Below are 25,754 nucleotides of genomic sequence, written 5' to 3'. Positions count from 1 at the left end.
ACCAGAGTTAACCACTGTTAATCATTCATCTGTGGATGGACATTTAGGTTGTTTCCACTTATTATTACAAATGTAGCTGGTATTGGGCTTCCCTGGTGGTGCAGTGGTTGAGAATCCGCCTGCCAATTCAGGGAACATGGGTTCAAGCCCTGGTCTGGGAAGATCCCACAAGCCATGGAGCAACTAAGCCCGTGTGCCGCAACTACTGAGCCTGCACTCTAGAGCCTGTGAGCCGCAACAAGAGAAGCCACCGCAATGAGAAGCCCGCACACCGCAGTGAAGAATAGCTCCCGCTCACGGCAACTAAAGAAAGCCCACGCACAGCAACGAAGACCCAGTGCAGCCAAAAATAAATAAATAAATAAATAAATTTTAAAAAAATAATAAAAAAATAGTCTCCTTCTTAAAAAAAAAAAATAAAGCTGGTATGAATATTCACGTACAAGTCTTTGTGTGGACATATGCTTTTTTATTTCTCCTGGGTAAATAAATGAAGTATAATGGCTAGGCCTTATGGTAAATGTATGTTTAACTTTTTAAGAAACTGCCAAGCTGTTTTCCAAGTGGTTGTACCATTTTATCTTCCCACCAATAGTGTACAAGAGCTATACTTTCTCTACATCTTCATCAACACTTGGTATTGTCTTCTTAATTTTAGACATTCTAAATGTGTGTAGTGACATCATATTATGGTCTTAACATTTCCCTAATACCTAATGATATTGAACATCTTTTCATATGTTTCTTTTCTATCTGTAAATATTCTTTGGTGAAGGTATCTGTTCAAATCTTTTGCCCATTTTATTACTTGGTTGTTTATTTTCCCATTATTAAGTTTTGAGAGTACTTTGTACATTCTAGGTACAAGACGTGTATCAGATGTATGAATAGGAAAGATTTTTCTCCCAGTCTTTGGCTTGTCTTTTAATTTTTCTTTTTTTTTTTTTTTGGTCGTGTGGCACAGCTGCGGGATCTTAGTTCCCTGAGCAGGGATTGAAGCCAGGCCACGGCAGTGAAAGCACAGAGTCCTAACCACTGGACCGCCAAGGAATTCCCTGTCTTTTCATTTTCTTAACAGAAAATTTTGCATTTAGGCCTTTGATCCATTTTCAGTTAATTTTTGTATATGGTGCAAGTTCTCTCTCTCTCTTTTTTTAATATATGGGAAAACAATTTTTCCAGGGCCATTTATTGAAAAAACTTATCCGGGCTTCGCTGGTGGCTTAGTGGTTAAGAAGTGCCTAAATGCAAAAGACACCAGGGAAGTCCCTGATTAGTGTACTATATAATGAGACCTGAAGAAGGTGGTGTAGGGAATTCCCTGGTGGTCCAGTGGTTAGGACTCCATGCTTCCACTGCTGGGGCTTGGATTCGATCCCTGGTCAGGGAACTAAGATACTGCAAGACGTGTGGCACGGCCAAAAAAAAAAAAAAAAAAAAAAAAATTAAAAGAAAAAGAAAAGGGTAGTGTAACTCTGACCCTTCTTTTTGAAACTTGTTTTGGCTATTCTAAGTCCTTTGTATTCACATACAAATTTTACAATCAGATTGTCAATTTCTGTAAAAACGCCTGCTGTGATATTCATTGGGATTGTGTTGAAAACTGTAGATGGATTTGAGGAGAATTCACATCTTAATAATGTTGAGTCTTTTGATCTATGAACACAGTATATCTCTTGATTCAGTTACATCTTCTACAATTTTTTCTCAGACATGTTTTATAGTCTTCACTGTGCAGGTCTTCCACATCTTCTGTGAGATTTATCTCTAAGTAATTTCATGTTTATTGATGCTATTGTAAATGCTGTTTTTTAGATTTCAATTGATAATTGTTTGTTGCTAGTATATAGAAATACAACTTCTTTTGTTTGGCTGTGTTGGGTCTTCATTGCTGCGCACGGAAGAATTTCTCTATTCGCGGCGAGCGGGGGCTACTCTTTGTTGTGGTGCACAGGCTTCTCATTGCAGTGGCTTCTCTTGTTGCGGAGCATGGGCTCTAGGTGCGCGGGCTTCAGTAGTTGTGGTGCACAGGCTTAGTTGCTCCGCGGTATGTGGGATCTTCCCAGACCAGGGATCGAACCTGTGTCCCCTGCATTGGCAGGCGGATTCTTAACAACTGCGCCACCAGGGAAGTCCAGAACTTATTTTTGTATTCTGATCCTATATCCTGTTACCCTGCTGAAGTAATTTATTTACTTTATTGTAGATTCCATCAGATTTTCCACATAGACGATTATATCATCTGTGAACACAGTTCTAACTTTTACTTTCCAATCTGGATGTCTTTTATTTCTTTTTCTGGCCTGATTGTACTAGCTAGACTCTCCAGTACAATGTGAAATAGAAGCAGTGAAAGGAACCAACAAGGACCTACTGTATAGCACAGGGAACTCTGCTCAATATTCTGTAATAACCTAAATGGGAAAAGAATTTGAAGAAGAATAGAGGTATGTATATGTACAACTGAATCTCTTTGCTGTACACCTGAAACTAACACAAAATTGTAAATCAACTATAGTCCAATATTTTTTTTAAAAAAAAGAAGTAGTGAGGACAGACATTTTTGCCTTGCTCCTGATCTTAGGGCGAAAATGATCGGTCTTTTACCATTAAGTGTGATTTTTAACTATAGATTTTTCTTAGATGCCCTATGTCAGATTAAGTTCCTTTCTATTCCTATTGTAGTGGAGTACCTTCAGGAATGCATGTTGTATTTAATTTAATGCCTTTTCTATGTCTATGAAGTAATCATATGATTTTAATTTTCATTATGGCGAATTACATTAATTTTCAAATGTTAAATAGACTTCATTTTTTTAATGTAGGTTTATTTATTATTATTTTATTTATTAATTTATTTATTTGGTTGCACCCAGTCTTAGTTGCAGCAGGTGTGCTCCTTAGTTGAGGCTCTCAGTTTCCTTATTTGCGGCTGGTGGGCTCCTTAGTTGCAGCTTGCAGACTCCTCGGTTGCAGCTCGCCAGCTCCTTAACTGTGGCACGTGAACTCTTAGTTGCAGCAGGCATGTGGGATCTAGTTCCCCAACCGGGGATCGAACCTGGGTCCCTTGCATTGGGAGCACAGAGTCTTAACCACTGCACCACTAGGGAAGTCCCTTAAATAGACTTTATATTCCTAGGATAAATTTCATTTAGTCATGATGCATTATTCTTTCAACATACTGATAATTCAATTTGATAAAATTTTTTTTTTAAAGACTTTTTTTTTTAAAGGAATTCCTTTATTTTTATTATTTATTTATTTATTTATTTATTTATTTTTGGCTGTGTTGGGTCTTCGTTTCTGTGCAAGGGCTTTCTCTAGTTGCGGCAAGCGGGGGCCACTCTTCATCGCGGTGCGTGGGCCTCTCACTATCGCGGCCTCTCTTGTTGCGGAGCACAAGCTCCAGATGCGCAGGCTCAGTAGTTGTGGCTCACAGGCCCAGTTGCTCCTTGGCATGTGGGATCTTCCCAGACCAGGGCTCGAACCCATGTCCCCTGCATTAGCAGGCAGATTCTCAACCACTGCGCCACCAGGGAAGCCCTCAATTTGATAAAATTTTGTTAAGAAGTTGTGCATCCATGTTTATAAGGCATATTAGTCTGCAGTTTTATTTTCTTGTAATGTCTGCTTTTGTTAACAGAGTAATACTGCTCTCATAGAATGAATTGGGAAGTATTTCCTCTTCTTTAGTTTTCTGTAAGAGTTCATGCAGACTTGGTATTATTTTTTCCTTAAATGTTTGCAAGAACTTCCCAGTGAAGCCATCTAGGGCTAAAGTTTTCTTTGTAGGAGGAGACAATATGATAGGAGTGGGTTGGACATGATTCCATGTAATTATTAACAAGATCCTAACTTTGGTTGTTTAGTGGGTCTGTGGGTGCTTATTACATTATTAACAATAATTACCTAATAAAAGGAGGTCATGCATGAATGAAAGTATCATTAACCAAGGTTTGAGTAATCTATGTGCCTGAGATAAAAATAACAAGCAGCTCTAGTTCCGTTCTCTTACCTGAGCCACTGTATCATATCTAGAGTTACCTATTAGATATTTCTTCTTGTATAACTAACAAAACCTAGTCTTCATTCTCATAGCTTCTCAAGCTTTAGAGTTATTTATGGTTTATTCTTCTTCTGTATCTCCTAAATTTTAATAGATTGTCATGATTTGTGAATGTTACTTTCAAATTTGCTCTTATATATTACTTGACTATTTTCACTGCCCCCATACTAATACAAGCCTTCATCACCTCACACTTTGATTACTACAATTTGATAATCAGACCTAAATCTAAATTCCAACTCTGCTGCTTCCTAGTTAGGATTAGATATCTCAAGAATAACACCTAACATTAGTGGGTATCAATAAATTTGATTAATTTCATTACTCAGTCTCCCTCACCACAATTTACCCTTTTCAGTAAAAACCAACATTTCCCTGCCAGTGAGCACATTAACATATTATTTGTGCAATTTAAAAGAGTAGGGCTTCCCTGGTGGCGCAGCGGTTGAGAGTCTGCCTGCCAATGCAGGGGACATGGGTTCGAGCCCTGGTCTGGGAAGATCCCACATGCCGCGGAGCAACTAGGCCCGTGAGCCACAATTACTGAGCCTGCGCGTCTGGAGCCTGTGCTCCACAGCAAGAGAGGCCGCGATAGTGAGAGGCCCACGCACCGCGATGAAGAGTGGCCCCTGCTTGCCACAACTGAAGAGTGGCCCCCGCTTGCCGCAACTGGAGAAAGCCCTCGCACAGAAACGAAGACCCAACACAGCAAAAATAAATAAATAAATAAATAAATAAATAAACAAAGATTTAAAAAAATTTAACAAATTAAAAAAAAAAAAAGAGTAATACCACAGGGTATGATGAAAATTTGAGCATCTCACATGGGATTATAGGGACTGATGATTTTAGCTGAATTAATTGGCCAGAGGGAATTTCAGGAAGTCTCTTTTTCCTGGTGAAATAAAAGAAAATTGTGTGGCTTGGTGATAGTGAAGAATTAGCCTGTCAAGAGTAATCCTGGAGAATACATGGATCAGCTAGCTAGCCCTCGTCATCTAATTTTTAAAAAATCTTCAAATTATATCTTGACTTATTTATAGATTCAGAATAAAATGAGATTGATTTTTTAAAATTTAGTATGAGCAAAACCACTTAAAATAGTTTTTTAAATGTCATTTCAGGGACTTCCCTGGTGGTCCAGAGGCTAAGACTCTGCACTCCCAATGCAGGGGGCCTGGGTTTGATCCCTGGTCAGGGAACTAGATCCCACATGCCGCAACTAAGAGTTTGCATGCCGCAACTAAAGATCCCGCAACCCACAACTAAAACAGATCCCACATACCGCAAGGAAGATCCTGCACGTGGCAACGAATATCCCATGCCGCAACTAAGACCTGGCACAGCCAAGTAAATAAATATTTTTGAAAAAATTTTTTTAAATGTCATTTCAGTATTCGGAGCTCTCTTTTTGAAAGTCTGTGAAAATTTGAATAGTACTAACTTTAACGTTTTTGGTTAAAATATAAGCAAGTTATCCTTTGCCGACAGTTTGCTCTATTCTGCATTTTGAGGATAAAAAAATTGTAGCAAAATAAGTTTATTGGCTTTTTGCATCACAGGACTGTCTTTTAAGGTGTAGATTGAAAACCCATAGGACCCATATCTCTTGCATAGTTTTATGTTGAAAAAGAAAATTCAAAATCAACAGATAAATATTTGTAGGATTTATAGATAATTTTTAAAAGGCATGACTCTGCCTGGTAGAACAACAGCATGTTTCCATTGCTAACTCAGTTGTCCTTCTGTGCTAAACCAGGTTAAAGGTATAAATTTGACTATATTTGGTTTATTAACTTCACAGGAAAGAACTCTGTGCCACAGTCATTGATGTATTGCCTCATCTAAACCCACTATATCACTAATAAATCCTTTGATCACAATATGAATAATTTATGATGATAATAATCCTAGCTAATATTTATTGAGCCTTTACTATGTGCTAGGTAATGTGCCAACTGGTTAACAAGCATTATTTCATTTATTTCCCACAATAACCCTTTAAAGTAAATACTATCATAAAACCCTCTCTCAAAAAACTTTCCAAGCTCAGTAATTTAAAATTTCTCAAAATATTAATATGAGAACAATGTCTTGGAGTTTATGTAATAGGATTTGAAGTCTTATGGAAATTGATACAAAAAACTGAGTCTTCGAAAAGTCAAGTAACTTGTCAAAGACCACACAACTAATGAGTGGTGGACATAGGATAGAAACAGGCAGTGTGACTACTGAGTCTGCATTCTTACCCACTGGATTATGCTGATGCCAAGAAAGCAGCACAGTTGTTTTGTATGGGAATACCAACCAGCTTATAAGCTTTTACCTACTTATGTAATCAACATAGCCTTTAATCCAATTATTTGAGAACCACAATTCTGAGCAGTAGAAATATGTTGGAAGCTAAAAAGACATTACTAACAGTATTCTCTACATTTAGTGAATTTGTAATATTTAGCTGGCAACTGGCAGCAGAACATGGTGCTGGGTAAGTGAGAAGCAGGTATTTTGCCCTATGTGAGCAGCACAGAGTTTTTATTTAAGTAGTTTATTTCCTTTTAAAGTGATACATGCTAGCAGTTATTCTCTTAGAATTACTTGGAGTTAAGCAAAACACACAGTGAGGTTATTAAAGGATTCCCAGGTACTGAATGAAATGCTGCTATCTCAGCTGGTTGTGGTTTAGAATTCATTTAGTAAACTCATTCATGTATGATAAAGTCAGGGACTGTTTGGTCTCTGATTTTTAAAGTGCCTAAGTCAGCAACATGCAAGCAGCACTCCTATCGCTGTAACTAATGACAGTGAAGAATCCAGTAACAATATTCACATGTATGTTATTCTCTTATTAAGGAACACGATATATCTCATCATTCTGCTAAATTGCCGAGAGTACAAAAGGCTTCTGAATCTCTAATCTAACAGAACATTACTTAACAGTGTACTCCTAGGGTAACCAAATTCACTTTTATTTGTTTAGTGACTGTGAGAATTTTGGTTTTATGAAGGCTTTTTAAAGTATTAATTGACTTCAACGAAGTCATGACAAAGACTCTGTGAAACGTTTAAAAACTACGTGAAATGTCACACATTTTAGTGAATCTCAACACTAAACCATAAACCCATGAAGGAAATTCCTGTGAAAGGGAGTCATAGACAGTGAACTTCAGTCAAGGAATGGAGCCATAATGCTCTCTAAACTGCAGCTGAAAATGTTTCAGTTTCCTTAAATCCTCTCCTTTCTGCCTCCTAGTACCCTCTCTCCATCCTAACTCCACAATGTCCTAAATACTCATGCCCTTCCTGCCAGAAGGGCACCGTCAACTTCAACTCTGCCCAAACTACCTCCTTCTCTTCTATCAGCCAACTAGGAACCATGCCGTGGACTAAGCTGTTCAATATGTATCAATAAATGATCATAATTACATGTGGTGGAATGTGTATTATGAAATTAAAATTTCAGAACAAATGACATATACAGGTTTGATCTTGTCATAACTTTTCATAAAACTTCTCTCATACAAAAATGTACAAACCTGTGTATTTTTAAATTTGATAAAAGATTCATACAAATATGATTTGAAATCTTCCAAAATATTCTCCTAGAACTTTTGCTGCTTAAGGACCTTTGTAGAATTTAGAATTATAAATATATCCTAATGATAATTTCTCAGTTAATTGTTGACGTTTCTAATACAATAAGACAATGATGGTGGGAATTCCCTGGCTGTCCAGTGGTTAGAACTCGGCACTTTCACTGACCTGAGCCCGGGTTCGATCCCTGGTCGGGGAACTAAGATCCCGTAAGCCGTGCAGCGTGGCCAAAACAAAAACGAAAACAAAAGACAATGATTATGGAAGAAGTACTGGAGTTAGAGCCAGAAAAATTGGATGAGGTCATTTATTAGATGTGTGGTCCTAGGCAAGCCAGTTAACTTCTGTGAACTTCAGTTTTACATGTAAATTAGGCATAATAATACTTTTCTCATATTGTCAAATAAAATGGACATTTCCCACCTTCTGAACCTCATTGCTACATCTGACACTCTCAGTCACTCCATTCTTTTCTTTTTTTTTAACCAAATTTATTTATTTATTTTTATCTGTGTTGGGTCTTCATTGCTGCGTGCAGGCTTTCCCTAGTTGTGGCGAGCGGAGGGCTACTCTTCATTGTGGTGCACGGGCTTCTCACTGCAGTGGCTTTTCTTGTTGCGGAGCACGGGTTCTAGGTGAGCAGGCTTCAGTAATTGTGGCTCGCAGGCTCAGCAGTTGTGGCTCGTGGGCTCTACACCGCAGGCTCAGTAGTTGTGGCGCACAGGCTTAGTTGCTCCGTGGCATGTGGGATCTTCCCAGACCAGGGCTCGAACCCGTGTCCCCTGCATTGGCAGGCGGATTCTTAACCACTGCACCACCAGGGAAGCCCCATTCTATTTTTTAAATATTTATTTATCTTCTTTTGGCTGCATCAGGTCTTAGTTGCGGTACGCGGGGTCTTCGTTGCAGCGTGCGGGATCTTTCGTTGTGATGCAGGCTCTTTGCTGTGGTGCACAGGTTTTTCTCTCTCTAGTTGTGGTGCGTGGGCTCCAGAGCGCATGGGCTCTGTAGTTTGTGGCACGTGGGCTCTCTCACTGAGGTGCGCAAGCTCAGTAGTTGTGGCATGCGGGCTTAGCTGCCCCGTGGCATGTGGGATCTTAGTTCCCCGACCAGGGGTCAGGGATCGAACCCACGTCCCCTGCATTGGAAGGCAGATTCTTTACCGCTGGACCACCAGGGAAGTCCCACTCCTTCATTCTTGAAATCCTTCTCATGAGCCTTCACTTGGCTCATGACACCATTTCTCTCCCTGTTCATGTCTCTGACCATTCCTTCTCTGCTCCTCTGAGGGCTTCTTTGCCTCTCTACACTTCTTCAGTGTTGTCTGCCCCCACGTTTCAGTCTTTGCCCTTTTCTTCTGACTCTACACTTTTTCTTCAGTGAGTTAATACGCTTTGGTCATTTAAATTACCTCTTTGGTCTCATCTTTCTCCATACCTCCCTCCCACTCTATCACCCATACTGAAATACTGGCACACCTGAGCCTTCACGCAGCTAGCTCCCCCAGCTTGATGTTCTACTCATTCTCTTATTCTCTTAGCTAACTCCTACTCATCCTTTACTTCTTAGATAAACTGTCACTTTTCTCCAGGAAGCCTTCCTTGGCTCCACGAGACTGGGTTAGGTGCTTTTCCTGTGTGTGTTTCTGTAGCACCCCCATGCTTACCCTAACTGTGACATTTACCACAATGTATGGTAATAAAGGACTTTCTTGACCACCTCCTCTACCAGAAAGTGAGCTTTCTGAGAGTAGAGACTGTATTTTATACACCACTGTATCCATAGTATTTAGCATGAGCCTGGTACATAGAAGACATATATAATAATTGTTTACTGAATAAGTAAATCCTGCCAACTTCAAGAGGAAGCACTTTATAAACAGTTAAGGATTGTTGGGATATAATGTATGACTCTCACTATGATTATCATTATGCCAGACTACAATATAAATAGAGCACACCGTTCATTACAAAAATATTTATTAAGCATCTATTATGTGCCAGGCATTCTGCTAGGCATTGAGAAATGCAGCACTGAATAGACAGATGCTCTCCCTATTCTCATGTTATTAACAGTCTCTTGGCCAAAACTCTGAACAAAAGCCTTGGAACAGGATTTTTAATGGTCCAGTCTGCTTTGCTATCTGTAGACACAGGTATGGTTCTAACATCAACCGTACTTGAAACAGAATTGAAAACCAGTACACACCATACCCCAAACTTCCCATTAGATGCCTAAGGTCAATGACTTCCATTCTCAGTCTACATTCTGCAATACTCTTAATTCCACCCAGACTTTCATCTGTACATCTGGTAGACTTTATGCTCCTTTCCCACAATACAGAGGATTGGTTCCTTTCTAGTGCCTACCTCCATGCTTGTTAAATAATAAATTATAATTTAAAATAAATCCCAAAAGCCATCATGGAAAGGTTTTCAATATCCATGTAGTAATCATCAAAACCGAGAAGTCTAAAAGATTCCATTCCTCTGACTCAACTTTTATTCCCTTAATAAACTGTCAATACTATATTTTAAAATAAGCTATCGAACACTTAACAAAAGATTTTCAAATTAATGTTTTGGAAACAGATTCTCAAATTCCAAATACCCATTCAATCTTTGATCATTTTATCAACTCCTCCCACTTTCATGCTTTTTACATATATTATTAGTCAACACTTCACCTGCTAGTCTATAAACTCATGTGGAATTTGCTGCTTTATTTAGCACAGAGGTCCCAGGCCCTCCTTCAATTTCACATAATAATCCTAACTAGAAATACTCATATATATTTATTATTCATATGGATCATTATTTTGATTAATAAACTTACAAAATGAGAAGCTATAAAATTCAAAGTATTCACTTTAATAGTTTTCTCTCCTTCAGAATGCTGATAAACGTTTTTGAATTATTAAAACTTTTCAATAGGTACCAGAATCCAATGTGGTGAGTACATAAAGTTATCTCAGTTGCTATAGGAAAGCTTTTTTAATGCAGTCTCTTCAAAGTTCTTAACTGGTACATATTATCAGAATAATGGTTTTTTTATACTTCTTTATTAGAGCATAATTACTTTACAATGTTGTGTTAGCTTCTGCTGTACAAAATGTGAATCAGCTATACGTATACATATATCCCCTCCCTTTTGGACTTCCTCCCACCCTCCCTATCCCACCCCTCTAGGTCATCACAAAGCACCAGCTGATGTCCCTGTGCTATGTGGCTGCTTCCCACTAGCTATCTATTTTACATTTGGTAGTGTATATATGTCCATGCTACTCTCTCACTTCGTCCCAGCCTCCCCTTCCCCCACTGTGTCCTCAAGTCCGTTCGCTATGTCTGTGTCTTTATTCCTGCCCTGCCACTAGGTCCTTCAGTACCATTTTTCTAGATACCATGTATATGTGTTAGCATACGGTATTTGTTTTTCTGACTTACTTCACTATAGGTCCATCCAACTCACTACAAATAACTCAATTTCCTTCCTTTTTATGGCTAATATTCCATTGTATATATGTGCCACATCTTCTTTATCCATTCATCTGTTGATGGACATTTTGGTTGCTTCCATGTCCTGGCCATTGTAAATAGCATTGCAATGAACACTGTGGTACTTGTATCTTTTTTTCTTTTTTTTTTTTTAATTTTATTTATTTATTTTATTTATTTTTGGCTGTTTTGGGTCTTCGTTGCTGCGCGTGGGCTTTCTCTAGTTGCGGCGAGCGGGGGCTACTCTTCGTTGCGGTGCGCGGGCTTCTCATTGCAGTGGCTTCTCTCATTGTGGAGCACGGGCTCTAGGCGCGTGGGCTTCAGTAGTTGCGGCACGTGGGCTCAGCAGCTGTGGCTCACGGGCTCCAGAGCACAGGCTCAGCAGTTGTGGCACACGAGCCCAGTTGCTCCGCGGCATGTGGGATCCTCCCGGACCAGGGATCAAACCCGTGTCCCCTGCATTGGCAGGCGGACTCTCAACCACTGCGCCACCAGGGAAGCCCCTTGTATCTTTTTGAATTATGGTTTTCTCAGGGTATATGCCCAGTAGTAGAATTACTGGGTCATATGGTAATTCTTTTTTTAGTTTTTTAAGCAATCTCCATACCGTTCTCCATAGTGACTGTATCAATTTATATTCCCACCAGCAGTGCAGGAGGATTCCCTTTTCTCCACCCCCCTCTCCAGCATTTATTGTTTCTAGATTTTTTGATGATGGCCATTCTGACTGGTGTGAGGTGATACCTCATTGTAGTTTTGATTTGCATTTCTCTAATGATTAGTGATGTTGAGCATCTTTTCATGTGTTTGTTGGCAACCTGTATGTCTTCTTTGGAGAAATGTCTGTTAGGTCTTCCGCCCATTTTTGGATTGGGTTGTTTGTTTTTTTGATATTGAGCTGCATGTATATTTTGGAGATTAATCCTTTGTCAGTTGCTTCGTTTGCAAATCAGAATAATGATTTTAAGTACACATTAATGAGGTTTTCTTTTTCTTTCTTTTTTTTAATTTTTTTTGCCTCACCACGTGGCATGGGGGATCTTAGCTCCCCAACACCAGGGATCGAAGCCGTACCCCTGCAGTGGAAGTTCGGAGTCTTAACCACTGGACTGCCAGGGAAGTCCCTAAAATGAGGTTTTAAAAGTTCCAGAGTAACTTCTAGCCATGGTTCTTTTGATTTCTAATAAGGTAACAGCTTGCCATTCTTTCTGCCTTCATCAACTCGGCTACTGCCTTCTCTACTGCTCTGTGCTCCTTAACTCTGGTCTATCACTCAGCTCTGAGGATATAAACTGCACAGTACATCATGCACCAGAACCGAAATTCTTACCTGGGCTTGTTAGGTCCTTTTGCAGGTTCCCTTAGCCTCTCTGATTTACCTTGTCTCCTCCCATTCCTTCAACCTCCCACCTCGACAAATACATTCAATGCCTGTTTCCATCTCCAAGACAATTTTTAAGCCACTTCTTTCCCAATGAAGTATTTTCCCAAACTAACAATAAATAGAAATGGTGATTTTCTGCACTTCAACCTAAGCATGGATTTTTTTTCCTTCAGTCTCTGACATCTCAAAATGTGCTTAGATTTTCTAGATATATCTAGATTTTCTAGTTGCTAGATGTATCTGGCATAAATTTAAATATTTTATATTAAACATCTTAGATGTATCAGTCTAATCTATCTTCTTTATTTTTTTATTATTTCACGTGTATATAAAATTAGAGCAACTCATATCATAGACCCCCATACACCCACCACAAAGCTTCAACAATTATCAGCTTTTTCCATTGTCTTCAACAACGCAAAGTCTGTTTCTTACAGCCTGCTCAATGCCTGTTTCAGCACAGCGCACAGCACTTTACAGACGCTTTAAGCCCTGCTGCAATGGCACCCACCACATTCTAGGCACTGTGCAGGACCTCCTCCTAGCCCTCAGAATTATGCCCAGGATCAAATCCCGTGACTCTCGCCTTTTATCCTCTCTCGGGAAGACTTTAAAGTAACCACTCAAAGAAAATTGGCAAGTTCTCACTTGGTGAAGTCATTAATGAAATGAAGTTACATATATCAATAAAATGTAAGAATTTTTTTCTAGGGGCAGGACAGGAATAAAGACGCAGACGTAGAGAATGGACTTGAGGACACGGGGAAGGGGAAGGGGAAGCTGGGATGAAGTGAGAGAGTGGCATGGACATATATACACTACCAAATGTAAAATAGATAGCTAGTGGGAAGCAGCTGCATAGCACAGGGAGATCAGCTCAGTGCTCTGTGACCACCTAGAGGGGTGGGATAGGGAGGGTGGGAGGGAGACGCAAGAGGGAGGGGATGTGGGGATATATGTATATGTACAGCTGATTCACTTTGTTATACAGCAGAAACTAACACACCATTGTAAAGCAATTATACTCCAATAAAAATGTTAAAAAAAAGTAAGAATTTTTTTAAAGTTACAGTACATTAGAGGAAAGACCTGGTGTCTCTATACTAATTAAGGAGAAGGGTGGAAAATAACAACTGAATCCCTATTATGTACCATATACTAGGTGGTTTGCATGTTATTTCTTAAATTCAGAGGTGATGAGTATGATAGAACTAAGAATAAATGGGAAATGAAGAAATTTGCTAAAATGAATAAATATGTATTTATTAATTAATTCAAGAAACATTTATTAAACATCTTTCTACAATGTGCTAGACAGTATAAGGCACTACATATACAAAGATGAATATAGAATAAAATATGTCTTTTCATGGAGTTCATAGACCACATGGGATGAAACATAATTACCAAGAAAGTATAAAAAGGCCTAATGTCTGAGCCTATTATTGAGGAGCCCAGAAAGCTTTTGTTTATATAGATTATATCTATAGATATATAATGTATTGAACATTAAAACAGAATTTCCAAATATATACTTAAGTCATTTGAAATAACAAGCCCATTATATATCAACATAAACACATTTTATGAAAAAACTACTTTCCAAAATAAAATTAGAAAAGTGACATTGTTTTACATTTTTGCATATCTCTTTAATATCTGGCTTAATAAAAGACAGGTATATTCTCATATCTGCTTCTGCATTCAAACTATCGTGATACGTTGTTTTGACTGAAGTATATAAAGAAAACATGGCCTCATACAGAATGTTGTTAGAAAAGGAAGGACCTCATGGGTCCTTGAAGGGTCTTGGGGACTCCCAAGGATTCTAAAACCACATTCTGAGATTTGCTGAATTATAGGAAAGAACATTCTATCAAATCATGTCAGTTCTAATTCTAAAAATAAAGTAGTAGACTGAGCACTCCCTTACTGTATTTTAGAACACTAAATGAGGCTTAGTTTAACAACTTAATTCCTATACTCAGTAACATAAATGCCAAAGGATTTATATCTGGAATCTCACACACTTTTCTTAATCTAGTATTAAGTAACTTTTCTTCTGTTTGGGCAGGCAGATGTAATGTCTTTAGCCACCTTAAAGGGGCAGCAGCAACACAACAATTAGGCCTCACTGTACTTTTCTAAGTGTCTAAGATCTCAAGCAAGCCAGTCGAATTGTTATCAAGAATAAGACAAAACACTGACCAAAGGATAAGGCTGAACATGTGGTTCATCAACAAAAGTTTGGTCATAATAAAGGTATGATGAAGGGATTTAATAATGCCATTCCAGCATATTAAGCATTCAATGTCTTCTTAAATGAAGACAAGTATCCATCATAGGTTTCAGAGGGAATACTGCAATATTACTATAGCAGTATACATGATTTATCAAAAATGCATTTTTTTTCAAACTTGACAGATTAGGTCTGTATTTACAAACATAGTATTTTTGTGAGGAGAATCTACTGTGTACCAGCCATTATGCCTGGTGATGGTATACAAAATGTAGGCGACAGCCTTTGAAATCAATTAGCTTTGTTAGGAAAAACAGATGGGACCACAACTAATTATAAAACAAAGTAATAAGTGCTATAATAGCAGGATATACTGGGCTATAGAAATATGGAAAAGTCATGGAAAGACTATGGTGGGGTTAAGGAGGGGGCTGGGGTGAAGGCAGATGATACAGAGCGAGATGGTGACATTTGATTTAGACCTTAAAGGATAAGTAGGATTTCACAACGTAGAAAAATGAGTAAGGGCATCCAGGCAAAAGAAGCAACACGAACAAAAACACCAAGGCCTGATAGCCCAGTACAAATTTGGGGAGCTGTACGTTGTCCAGAGGCTCTATGGTAAAACTGGAGAGACAGACTGGGCACAGAATAGGAAGATTCCTAAATGCCATATTAAGAAAACAGTTTAGACTTGATCCTATAGTCAATGGGGACCCAGCAAAGGATTTTTTTAAAGTAGAAATGTGACTTAATAAGATATGTATTCTAGAAAGAAAAAAAGAGACTGATAGCAGTGTAGAAAACTGGAATAAAATGGGGAAAGACTACAGGGAGGACAAGTAGAATGATCTTGGCAAGCGAAGATAAGGGCCTGAATTAAGATAGCAGCATTAGGAATGAAACGTTGGAAAAGACATTTTAGAAGTATAATTGACAAGACATGGTGACCCATTCATTCCTTTATTTAACAAGTGTTTATTAAGCTCCTACTACATGCCAGGGACTATCCCAGGCTGTGGAGAGATGAAAGTGAACAAAAAGACAAAGTCCCTTCCTCCAGGGAAGGGGGTTGTACTGGGGGCATTACTGCAAGAATTTTAACCAATTAGATTTGGAGGGTAGAGGTGAGGAGAGGAATACGGTCAAGAATTAGTGCAGCGGGCTTCCCTGGTGGCGCAGTGGTTGAGAGTCTGTCTGCCAATGCAGGGGACACGGGTTCGAGCCCTGGTCTGGGAAGATCCCACATGCCGCGGAGCAACTAAGCCCGTGAGCCACAATTACTGAGCCTGCGCATCTGGAGCCTGTGCTCCGCAACAAGAGAGGCCGCGACAGTGAGAGGCCCGCGCACCGCGATGAAGAGTGGCCCCCGCTTGCCGCAACGAGAGAAAGCCCTAGCACAGAAACGAAGACCCAACATAGCAATCAATCAATCAATCAATAAATAAATCTTAAAAAAAAAAAAAAAAGAATTAGTTCAGGGACTTCCCTCGTGGTCCAGTGTTAAGGTGTCCCCCTTACAGTGCAGGGGACACGGGTTCGATCCCTGGTCAGGGAACCGAGATCCCACATGCTGCGGAGCAACTAAGCCTGCGCGCCACAACTCCTGAGCTCGCGTGCCTCAACTAGAGCCTGCGTGCCGCAAACTACAGAGCCCACGCGCTCTGGAGCCCACACTGCAACCAGAGAGAGAAAACCCACACACCACAACTAGAGAGAAGCCCGTACACCGCAAGGAAGATCCGGGTGCCACAGCTGGGACCCGATGCAGCAAAAAAATAAATAAATAATAAATAAATCTTAAAAAAAAAAAAAGAATTAGTTCAAGTGTCTTAGTTTGAGTGAATGGGTGGACAGGGTTACCATTAAAAGCATGTTTAAGGGGTAAAAAATCGAGTTCAGTTTTGAACAGGTTTTACTACCCGTCAGAATTACATTTGGGGTCTCGTTATACATGTACTAAGAACTATGGACTTTTAGAGCTCATTCGCTAAAGACCTTAAAGATCACTTAGTCCAACCCATTCATTTACCCTATGAAAAAATGGGAGGCTCAAAAAGATTCAGTGACCAATTCAAGGTTGCAAACTGTTCAGCAGCAGAAGAAGGAACTAGACTCCAAGTTTCTTGACTTCTAGTCAACTACTCTTTCACTCCATCATTCTCCATTTTTACCTAAAAGTACATGAAATATATATATATGAATTGCATATATGTATACATACACAATATACTAATATTGGTATCAGCTGGCATAGCAATAAATGAGATAACCTTCAGAAAGTCTTTGAAAATGACTTAATGGTCTGATAAAATATGTTTCAAAAATAGTGTATACTTTTGAGCTGTTATATTTTCCAGGTTGAATATTAAGGTATAAAAGCTCAAGCTGTGAAACAATATGTAAGTCTCATAGAGGAATATAATATTAAGTATAAAAGATGGTCTTAAAATATGCATGCTAATGTTCCTGTTCTAGAATTTCATTGGACCTATGTTTGACCTCTAAATTTTCTAAATTTAATTACTTTACTTGACTTTTTTTGATACGCAATTAAAATATTTCAAGATAGCAAATAATGCAGGAATCAAGAAAAGAATTTTAAATCATAGCTAGCTATCATTTACAATAACTATTTCATTGTGTTAATGTATTATCTCTTTTCTCAAGGAGAACAGAATTGTCAAGAAAGTGACAGCTTTAAATCTGCATTTCATTAAACTCAAGTAAATTCTTTGTCTCAACTATTAAGAAGGTTTTAGACAGAACGCTTACCTATACACTAGAAGTAAATGTTAAAACCTACTTCTTTACAGTCTTTGGAACAAACAAAATTATTTTGAGCTTCATAAAATGTGAGCCTAAATTTTTTTTAAATTTATTTTTATTTATTTATTATTTTTGGCTGTGTTGGGTCTTCATTGCTGCGCGTATGCACTTTCTCTAGTTGCGGCGAGTGGGGGCTACTCTTGGTTGCAGTGCGCGGGCTTCTCATTGTGGTGGCTTCTCTTGTTGCGGAGCACAGGCTCTAGAGCGCGTGGGTGGGCTTCAGCAGATGCGGTGCCTGGGCTCAGTAGTTGTGGCTCATGGGCTCTAGAGCGCAGGCTCAGTAGTTGTGGCGCATAGGCTTAGTTGCTCCGCGGCATGTGGGATCTTCCCGAACCAGGGCTCGAACCCGTGTCCCCTGCATTGGCAGGCGGATTCTTAACCACTGCACCAGCAGGGAAGCCCCTAAATTTTTATCATTTTGCACTTGTACAAGAAATATAAACTTAAATATTATGTAACCTTATTACATTTAATGAAGGTTGTAACCTTATACTCTAAAAATTATATTACAAAACATCATGAACCTCATCACAGCTCAAAAGTATGAAACTAGATCCTATTTTACCTATTTAAAAGAGTGAGCTTTTTTCTCCTACCAATATATAATTCCTCACTTATAACCAAGAATCTTATTTTCAACCTGTCTTGACATGCTTCTGTATTAATATATAATACTTTGCACTCATATGACTGTGTGTAACATTTTCAAAAGAGCATTCACCATACTATGAGTCCCTGAAAGGTAAGAACTGTGCTCTAGTTGGTTCTTTATCTTTTGCGTCTCACGTAACAACTAGGACACGGTACAAACTCGATTCATATTTGAGCTAGTGAACAGATAACAAAGAGGAGGAAAACTGTCTGATCCAAAATCAGCCCAAATGAAACTTATGAATGATATCTCTAAAAGGAGGGCTGATGATGAGGATGCATGAATGAATGAATGAATGAATGAACAAATGAACAAACAAATAAAATTATAGAAAGTAAAATAAAATGGAGTGAGTTTACATTAAACGAGATATCATAAAAAACCAGAAATTGGGCCTTCAGGATGTTGGCTTCCCAAGCAATTTCTGGAGGAGACTGGGCCTCCTCACCCCCTCTTCAAGTGGAAGATGGCCTTTCAATGAAGGACACAGCTGGGAATGGGAAGACCCAGGCCGCTGGCTCCAAACAAGTGACTGGGGCAGTGAGGTGGAAGAATAATAGTTAACTCCACTTTATGACCAATGTCTAAGGGGCACAAAAACTCTCCTGAACACTTAAGATGGGGAAGGAGTAAGATTATTTAAGAGGTCCTAGGAAAGATTTCTTTCCCAGAAATATCTCCCCTATGCTTTCTAAAGTCCCACCAGTTAAAATATTTTTAGTTCTCAATACATGGTTCCTTTCAGCTCAATGGACACTAGCAATTAGTGTCAGTGAAAGTTAACCTCTCCTTCCGATTCCCATGATCAGATTATTTAAGAGAAGGATTGCTGGGCTTCCCTGGTGGCGCAGTGGTTGAGAATCTGCCTGCCAGTGCGGGGGACACGGGTTCGAGCCCTGGTCTGGGAAGATCCCACATGCCGCGGAGCAACTGGGCCCGTGAGCCACGATTACTGAGCCTGCGCATCTGGAGCCTGTGCTCCGCGACAAGAGAGGCCGCGATAGTGAAAGGCCCGCGCACCGCGATGAAGAGTGGCCCCCACTTGCCACAACTAGAGAAAGCCCTCACACAGAGGCGAAGACCCAACACAGCCAAAAATAAACATAATAAATAAATAATAAAAATTAAAAAAAAAAAAGAGAAGGATTGCTAACCAAAATATATCTTCAACATTTAATGTCCAGGTTCCTAATGCCAAGTCCAGCCGATTTTCCATCATATCATGGCTTCAGACTTGCCCTAATATTGATACTTAGATCAGGGGCCTGCATATTCAAGTGTCTATGGTCAGGTAATGTAAGTTCATGTTATGTAGTATAATTGACAGGTAATATAAATGAGTGATGACTAATTGTCAAACAGTAAGGGATGGTGGAGACTATGTCAGAAGAAGAGTGTGTACCCTATCTGAGGAGGGAGCCCCTACTTAGTTCCAGGGTATTCTTGCTATGCAGAAATGTGGACCCAGTTTTGCCAAGATCTTCCAATTTTTCAAGAGAGGCTGAAAATCCATATTTTAATATAAAATGTACAATTTTTAAGCATGTCTATGGCTGAAAGTGGCTTTTTGGCTCGCAATTTGTGGCCCTTGACCTCAATGAACAAGCATCATTGAGAAAATGCAGAGACAAAGGGGAGGCCTATTTTGGCCAGAAAGAGGGAGGCAGAGTCAAAGGGGAGAAAAGGGCAGGAAAGAGGCACAGAAAGGAAGGTGGAAGTCAAATTTCACCAACCTCAAAACCTGGCCTAGGGACCCCAAACTATCTGTCTTCTAATCTGAGAAAAAAAGGAAGAGATGAAGAAAGGAAAGAAAAAAAAAAAAAAAAGAGGGGAAGGGAGAAAAAGAACCAACTCTTGAACACTTACTAGATGGCAGATGATGTATCAGATGCTTTCACGTATGCACTTTCATTGAGATATGGCAATGCAAGAAAAAACATCCTATGCATGGGGAAAAGAGGGAACTATATCAAAATACTAACCGTTTATGTGTCAGATGATGAGAGCCCCCTTTTCAGTTCCCCACAATTTTTAACCATAAATATAATATGGTTGTATTAACTTTATAATAAAAAACAAATTTGACTGAAAGTTAAATAAATAAGTTGGATTTCTGGGTAAAAATCCACCCATCCTGGAGTGTAGAAAGTATACTACCATTAAGTCAAGCCAAACTATGTGCTGAGCATTTAAATAGAAAAAGAAAATACAACAACTCTAAGTGTATATAGATATGTAATCTTGCAATTATAAAACCAGAAGAAAGGGCTTCCCTGGTGGCGCAGTGGCTGAGAATCTGCCTGCTAATGCAGGGGACACGGGTTCGAGCCCTGGTCTGGGAAGATCCCACATGCCAAGGAGCAACTGGGCCCGTGAGCCACAGCTACTGAGCCTGCGCATCTGGAGCCTGTGCTCCGCAAAAAGAGAGGCCACGATAGTGAGAGGCCCGCGCACCGCGATGAAGAGTGGCCCCCACTTGCCGCAACTAGAGAAAGCCCTCACACAGAAACGAAGACCCAACACAGCCATAAATAAATAAATAAATAATTTTTTAAAAACCAGAAGAAAGAGAACATGAAAGAAACTATACAGGTGATGTAGACCACAGACAGATTAAATAAGAACAGAGATATGTGAAATTGTTAAGAATGCTGTAGGTCATTCTCCTTCTTAATTATAAAGTTGACTACTAAGATGTTTTGTGTGTGTGGCCTACATACCATACAATGTACTAAGTCCTCTCTTCTATAAAATCTTTCAGACATCTGCCCATCTGTTACATACTTTTCTACATTTACTACATTGTTTTCTTTCTTTTAGGCATGTATTTTTATTTAAACAATACTTTTATTTGCCTTTAGGGTGTTTCAAAGGTAACAGTAGGTTTTCTTTTTTTTTCCTAAATAAAGTAGTATCTCATTTCAGGCCACCTGGGTTCTAAGCAATCTAAATTTCCAATTAATCTCTTCCAAATATACATATCCAGTTTTCATTCTGTTCACAAATGAAACCCTAACCCAAATTCCTCAAATGTAATTTCAGGGGAAAAATACTGTTCAAAAACCTAGATAATGCATTCCTTCGCTGATGCTAAATATAGTCATCTCAAGATGACATACATTTTGACAATGATCAGTCTTACATATCAAATTTTCAAAAATAGCACGGATTCCATTTTCAATGAGTAGGAAAAATTGCTATTCACTACATTTCAGCTTAAAATGGATTTAAAAGTGTGACTCTTTCATGAAAATAGAAATTACATCAATACTGTATCAAAGTAAACTGGATTTAAAAGAATTTTGTTGTGGTTTTTGCTTAGGGCTCTTTAAGGGAGTCGTAGCAGACAAAATACAGAATTGCCCACATTTTTCTTTCAAGTATTCCCATCCAGAGTATAAAATATCTTCAAAAACAGGGGGCTAATAGCTGTGAGAAAGAATCTGACTTAACTACATTAAGTAATCAAAGTTCATTTATACTAAATATACCTCCTCAAAAAAAACCCTGTCCCTCAATTTGGTTGATAATGCACTCTTCCACCCTACCGGGCTTCAAAACTCAAAAGAATTTCAGAGACACATGTGTATTCTGAGTTTTCTTATGGCAACCATTTAACCTGTAAAAGGACTGGCGGAGAATAATGTGGTTCACTCAATGATGGGTGACTAAGATGGTATAAATACCTGAGTTTATATAATCATGCTACCCAACACATAGTTATGTTGTGACTCGAAGGCCAATGGGCCCATACATGAACTCATTAACAAAATTAAGCTGGTGAATGATGCGCCCGTTGCTTTGCTCACGGAACTAATTTCTTTCTTATTATGGCTTAACTTCTTTTCTTTACCTGCCTCCAGCCCAAGGACAGACATTTTGTTAGGGCATATCTTTATGCTATTTTTATCTTGTTCTCGTTCTATCCTCCCTCTCTGTCTCTCTCTCCCACTCTCTCTTCACCCCACCCCCCTTTCCAACTCTCTACGTTCGCATTATGGACCTTAAATTAAATAAATATGAATGAAGATCTTGAAGCCATTGCGATAATCAACTAACCTCTCAACTAGGTTATTTTCTTTATAAACGCCATTAATAATAAATTTTTAGCATTTGTAGAGCTTTGCAGAGTTTACAAACAGTTGGAATGGCTCGGCGTTTTCAAAAAGCATACAGAGAAGGGAGGTCTCGAGAGGTGACTACATCATTCACTCCAACTTCCAGCTCTAGTTGCACAACTCCCAACATCCGACATCGGTCAGAATCACGAAAAACTAGTCTGGAGGGAGGGGGCAGATGCTGGGCTGTTAAATCACATTTCAGTCCCCAGCCTCCACAGGGACCGATCGCGAATGACTTCTCTTAAAAACAACAGGCACTGCCGGCGGAGACGGAGACCGCGCCGGGGGCACGTGGTGGGGGACGACACGGCACTTTACCTGCCGGGACCCCTGGGACAGAGCAAGGGGACCGGCACCCGCTCCACCGCCGTAGGGCTCACTCCCTGCAGGACCGAGAAAGCTCCCGAAACTGCACAGACAGGGCGCAAGCCGAGCTGAAGCTGCGGAGCCGGGCAAGGAAACCGTGGCCAGGAGCCCGAGGCCGGTGACCGCGGAGGCACAGCCAGGCCGACCCCGGTCCGCCCTCCGCCGAGCCCGCGGAAGCGGCTCCGAGGGCCGTTTCGCTCGCGCCGGGGGACCAGCGCGTCGCCACAGCTGGATGGAGCCGGGCCAGGACCCGGGGCGCGCGTCCCCGCCGCCCCGGGGGAGCCGACGGCTCCGTCTCGGCCGCCCCCTCCCCACGTCCCCCCGACTCCTCTCACCCGCCTCGAGCCGGCGACACGCGAAGGTCCGGGGTGCGCGCTGGCAGGCTCTGGGCGCCGGGGTGTGGTCAGGAGTCCTGGCGCTCCGGCCGCCGCCGCTCCAGCCGCTACGAGCCCTCTGGCCGCCGCCGGCTCCAGCAGCAAGTTTCCATAAAAGTCCTGGTGTGCAGCCTGTTCCCGCATTCCAGGCGGGCCCAACGCCGGCTGCAGCTGTTCCAAAACACGAGGCCAGTTCCCCCAACCCCCCGCCTCCGCCGTGTGGCCCGGAGAGGGGTGGAGAGTCCCGGAGGAAGGCGGGCGAGGGGGGCGGTGGCTGCCAACTTTCCGCCGGGACCTGCGGGTCGCCCGGCTCTGGGTCCCTGCGCTGACCCCCTCCCCGCGGGCCCGCCTCCACCTCCCGGCGGGGTCCGGGGAAGGCAGGCTGCCTCCCTTGTGGGAAACGGGTGCTACCGGAATGGGATTCAGAAACAGGCGGCGGCCGCCTCGCCGCGACCCGCAGCCGCTCTGCGCTGGGTGGGCCCGCTTCTCAGCTGCCCGACCGGTCCTGGTGTCTACGAAGCCGAAGCACAGCACTGCCTTATCTTCATCCAGAAAGTCGACCCTCGGCCTACCTTCCTTTTACTGTTGAGAGCACAGGGCAGCAGACCGGGGACCACTTCATTTGTCTGTTGCTCTCCTTTTCTTGGTTCTGGTCTTCAACTCCAAAGAGAATGGCTGATAGAGAAAAGTGGAAGAAAGAGGGGGGAGGGGGCGGGGAGGAGGAGGCATAAAAATAAATAATATTTATATAATCTTCCAATTTTCCTTAATTGAAGGCAAATCATCTCTGGTCTTTCTAAACCTACATTAAGGCATCTTGCGAATATTAGCACCACAGAACTTTTCAATCTGGACCACCAGACTGCCAATTAAACCCATCAGACAACCCACATTAAAACCTGAAATACTCATCCAGCGGCGCCATTTTCCTGGTGGGGAGATCTTCAGTTCTTCACTGCATGCATAAAATGAATATAAATTTAATGAATGAGTGAATGAATTAACAAAATCAAACTAGCATCCACACAGATAAGCCGGGGACAACCACCTCCAATTTCCAGCCCTGGGCACAGTGGTGCTCAGGTTATATTTTCAGGGATTTTGAAAAGGCCTTCTGGTCTTAACTAAAACTTTCCTTCTCCATCCCATCCCCATACACTCACTATTTACTCGGGATGGAAATTCTTTTAAGAGGTATAAACCATTCATTCTTCAATTAGAGAAAAGTTCTAGATTGGTAATTAAAACAGCTATTTAAACTTACTCTAATACAGATTAGCGTGGCCTGGATGATCTAGCTTGTTCCCTTGCACCCGTCAATCCCATCACCCTAACCTTCTTCAGTTCATGGAATTTTCCGTGGTCATTCTGGCTGCAGGGCCTCTGCATGAAATTCTCTTTCCCTGGACTCTTCACCTACCTAACTTCAACATATGCTTTTGCTGTCTGCTTGTATGTTGCTCTCTCAGAGAAGCCTTCCTTTTACCCCAATCTTTATCAGTACCCCCATTATAAATTCTCACTCCACCCTTTTCTTCCTTACACTTACCAACTTATAATTAACACATTTATATTTATGACTTAAAGGAGTAGAAACTGTCTTAACTGATCCACTCAGATTCACCAGATACAATAAAGCTCTTCATTCTTCCTATAAACTCTGCTAGCTACCCACAGCATGCAAGGCCTACCTCTTCTCCCCTCAATTCATCATTCATTCATTCAACAAATATTCAGTTCTAGACACTTAGGATACAGCAGTCACAAAACAAATAAAAAGCCCTGCCATCATGGGACATATATTTTAGTGGAAGAGGGCAGCCAGTAAGCAAATAAACAACTAAGTGGTATGCATTAGAGATAAACCACAGCAGAAAAGTAGGGAATACTGGGAATGGAGTGGGAGAAAAGTGGTCCAGAAGGAGGTGCAAAAGCCCCAGGAAGGATCCTATCTGACATGTTCTAGGAAGAGCAAGAAGGCTTCTATGGGTGAAGCTGAGTAGGCAAAGGGTGAAATAATACTAAGTGGAGTGGGGCAGGAGATAGACTGTGAGAAACCTTTTTTACATTGTAAGGACTTTGGCTTTTACTCTGAGTAAGATGGGTGGCCACTGGTGGATTGTGAACAAAGCAGTGACATAATCTGACATATTTTTAACATGCTCACTCTGGCCAATGTGCTGCAAACACACTAAATGAAGCAGGGAGACCAATTAGGAGGCTTCCAAAATAATCAGGATGACAGGTAATGGGAGTTCGGACCAAGATGATAGTTCTGAAGGTAGTGAGAAATGCTTGGCGTATTTTTTTTCTTGGTACTTTTTAAAAAGTGGAACTGGTAGGATTTTGGTAACAGATTGAGTGTAAGATGTGAGGAAAAGAAGTTTGGGGCCTGAGGAACTGGAAAAATGTTTTCATTTACTGGGATGAGAAAGATGGGGAGAAGGTTTAGGCTGGTGTGGTCGGGAGCTCCGGTTTGGACATGCTAAGTCTGAGAAGACTATTAGAAATCCAAGATTTGTCTATCCGTGTAAACATTCCTTGTATATTTATCATGAATCGATTAGATTTGTTCTCAGACTTGATTACATCAGTTGCATGTTACTGAAATCACACAAACATTACAAAAAGAAAG

At 40.7% G+C, this 25,754-nt stretch overlaps 1 protein-coding gene across 7 annotated transcripts in view; it reads right to left on the bottom strand.

Moving 5' to 3' along the window:
* Positions 1 to 23,512, bottom strand: part of NEXN (nexilin F-actin binding protein) — a 58,601-nt gene extending 35,089 nt beyond the window's left edge. For 3 of the 7 annotated variants that reach the window (XM_057544089.1, XM_057544085.1, XM_057544096.1), the window contains exon 1: positions 23,085 to 23,512. In XM_057544089.1, coding sequence (XP_057400072.1) covers positions 23,085 to 23,263 — 179 coding nt within the window. In that variant the 5' untranslated portion in view covers positions 23,264 to 23,512. Of the gene's footprint in view, positions 1 to 23,080 lie in introns of all 7 variants that reach the window. The other 4 variants (XM_057544108.1, XM_057544106.1, XM_057544112.1 and 1 more) reach the window with 3 other exon arrangements.
* Positions 23,513 to 25,754: the final 2,242 nt, after the last annotated feature.

The sequence above is a fragment of the Balaenoptera acutorostrata genome, chromosome 1 (assembly GCF_949987535.1).
Source record: "Balaenoptera acutorostrata chromosome 1, mBalAcu1.1, whole genome shotgun sequence".
Lineage (NCBI taxonomy): Eukaryota > Metazoa > Chordata > Mammalia > Artiodactyla > Balaenopteridae > Balaenoptera > Balaenoptera acutorostrata.
This window is presented reverse-complemented; position numbering and strand designations above follow the sequence as displayed.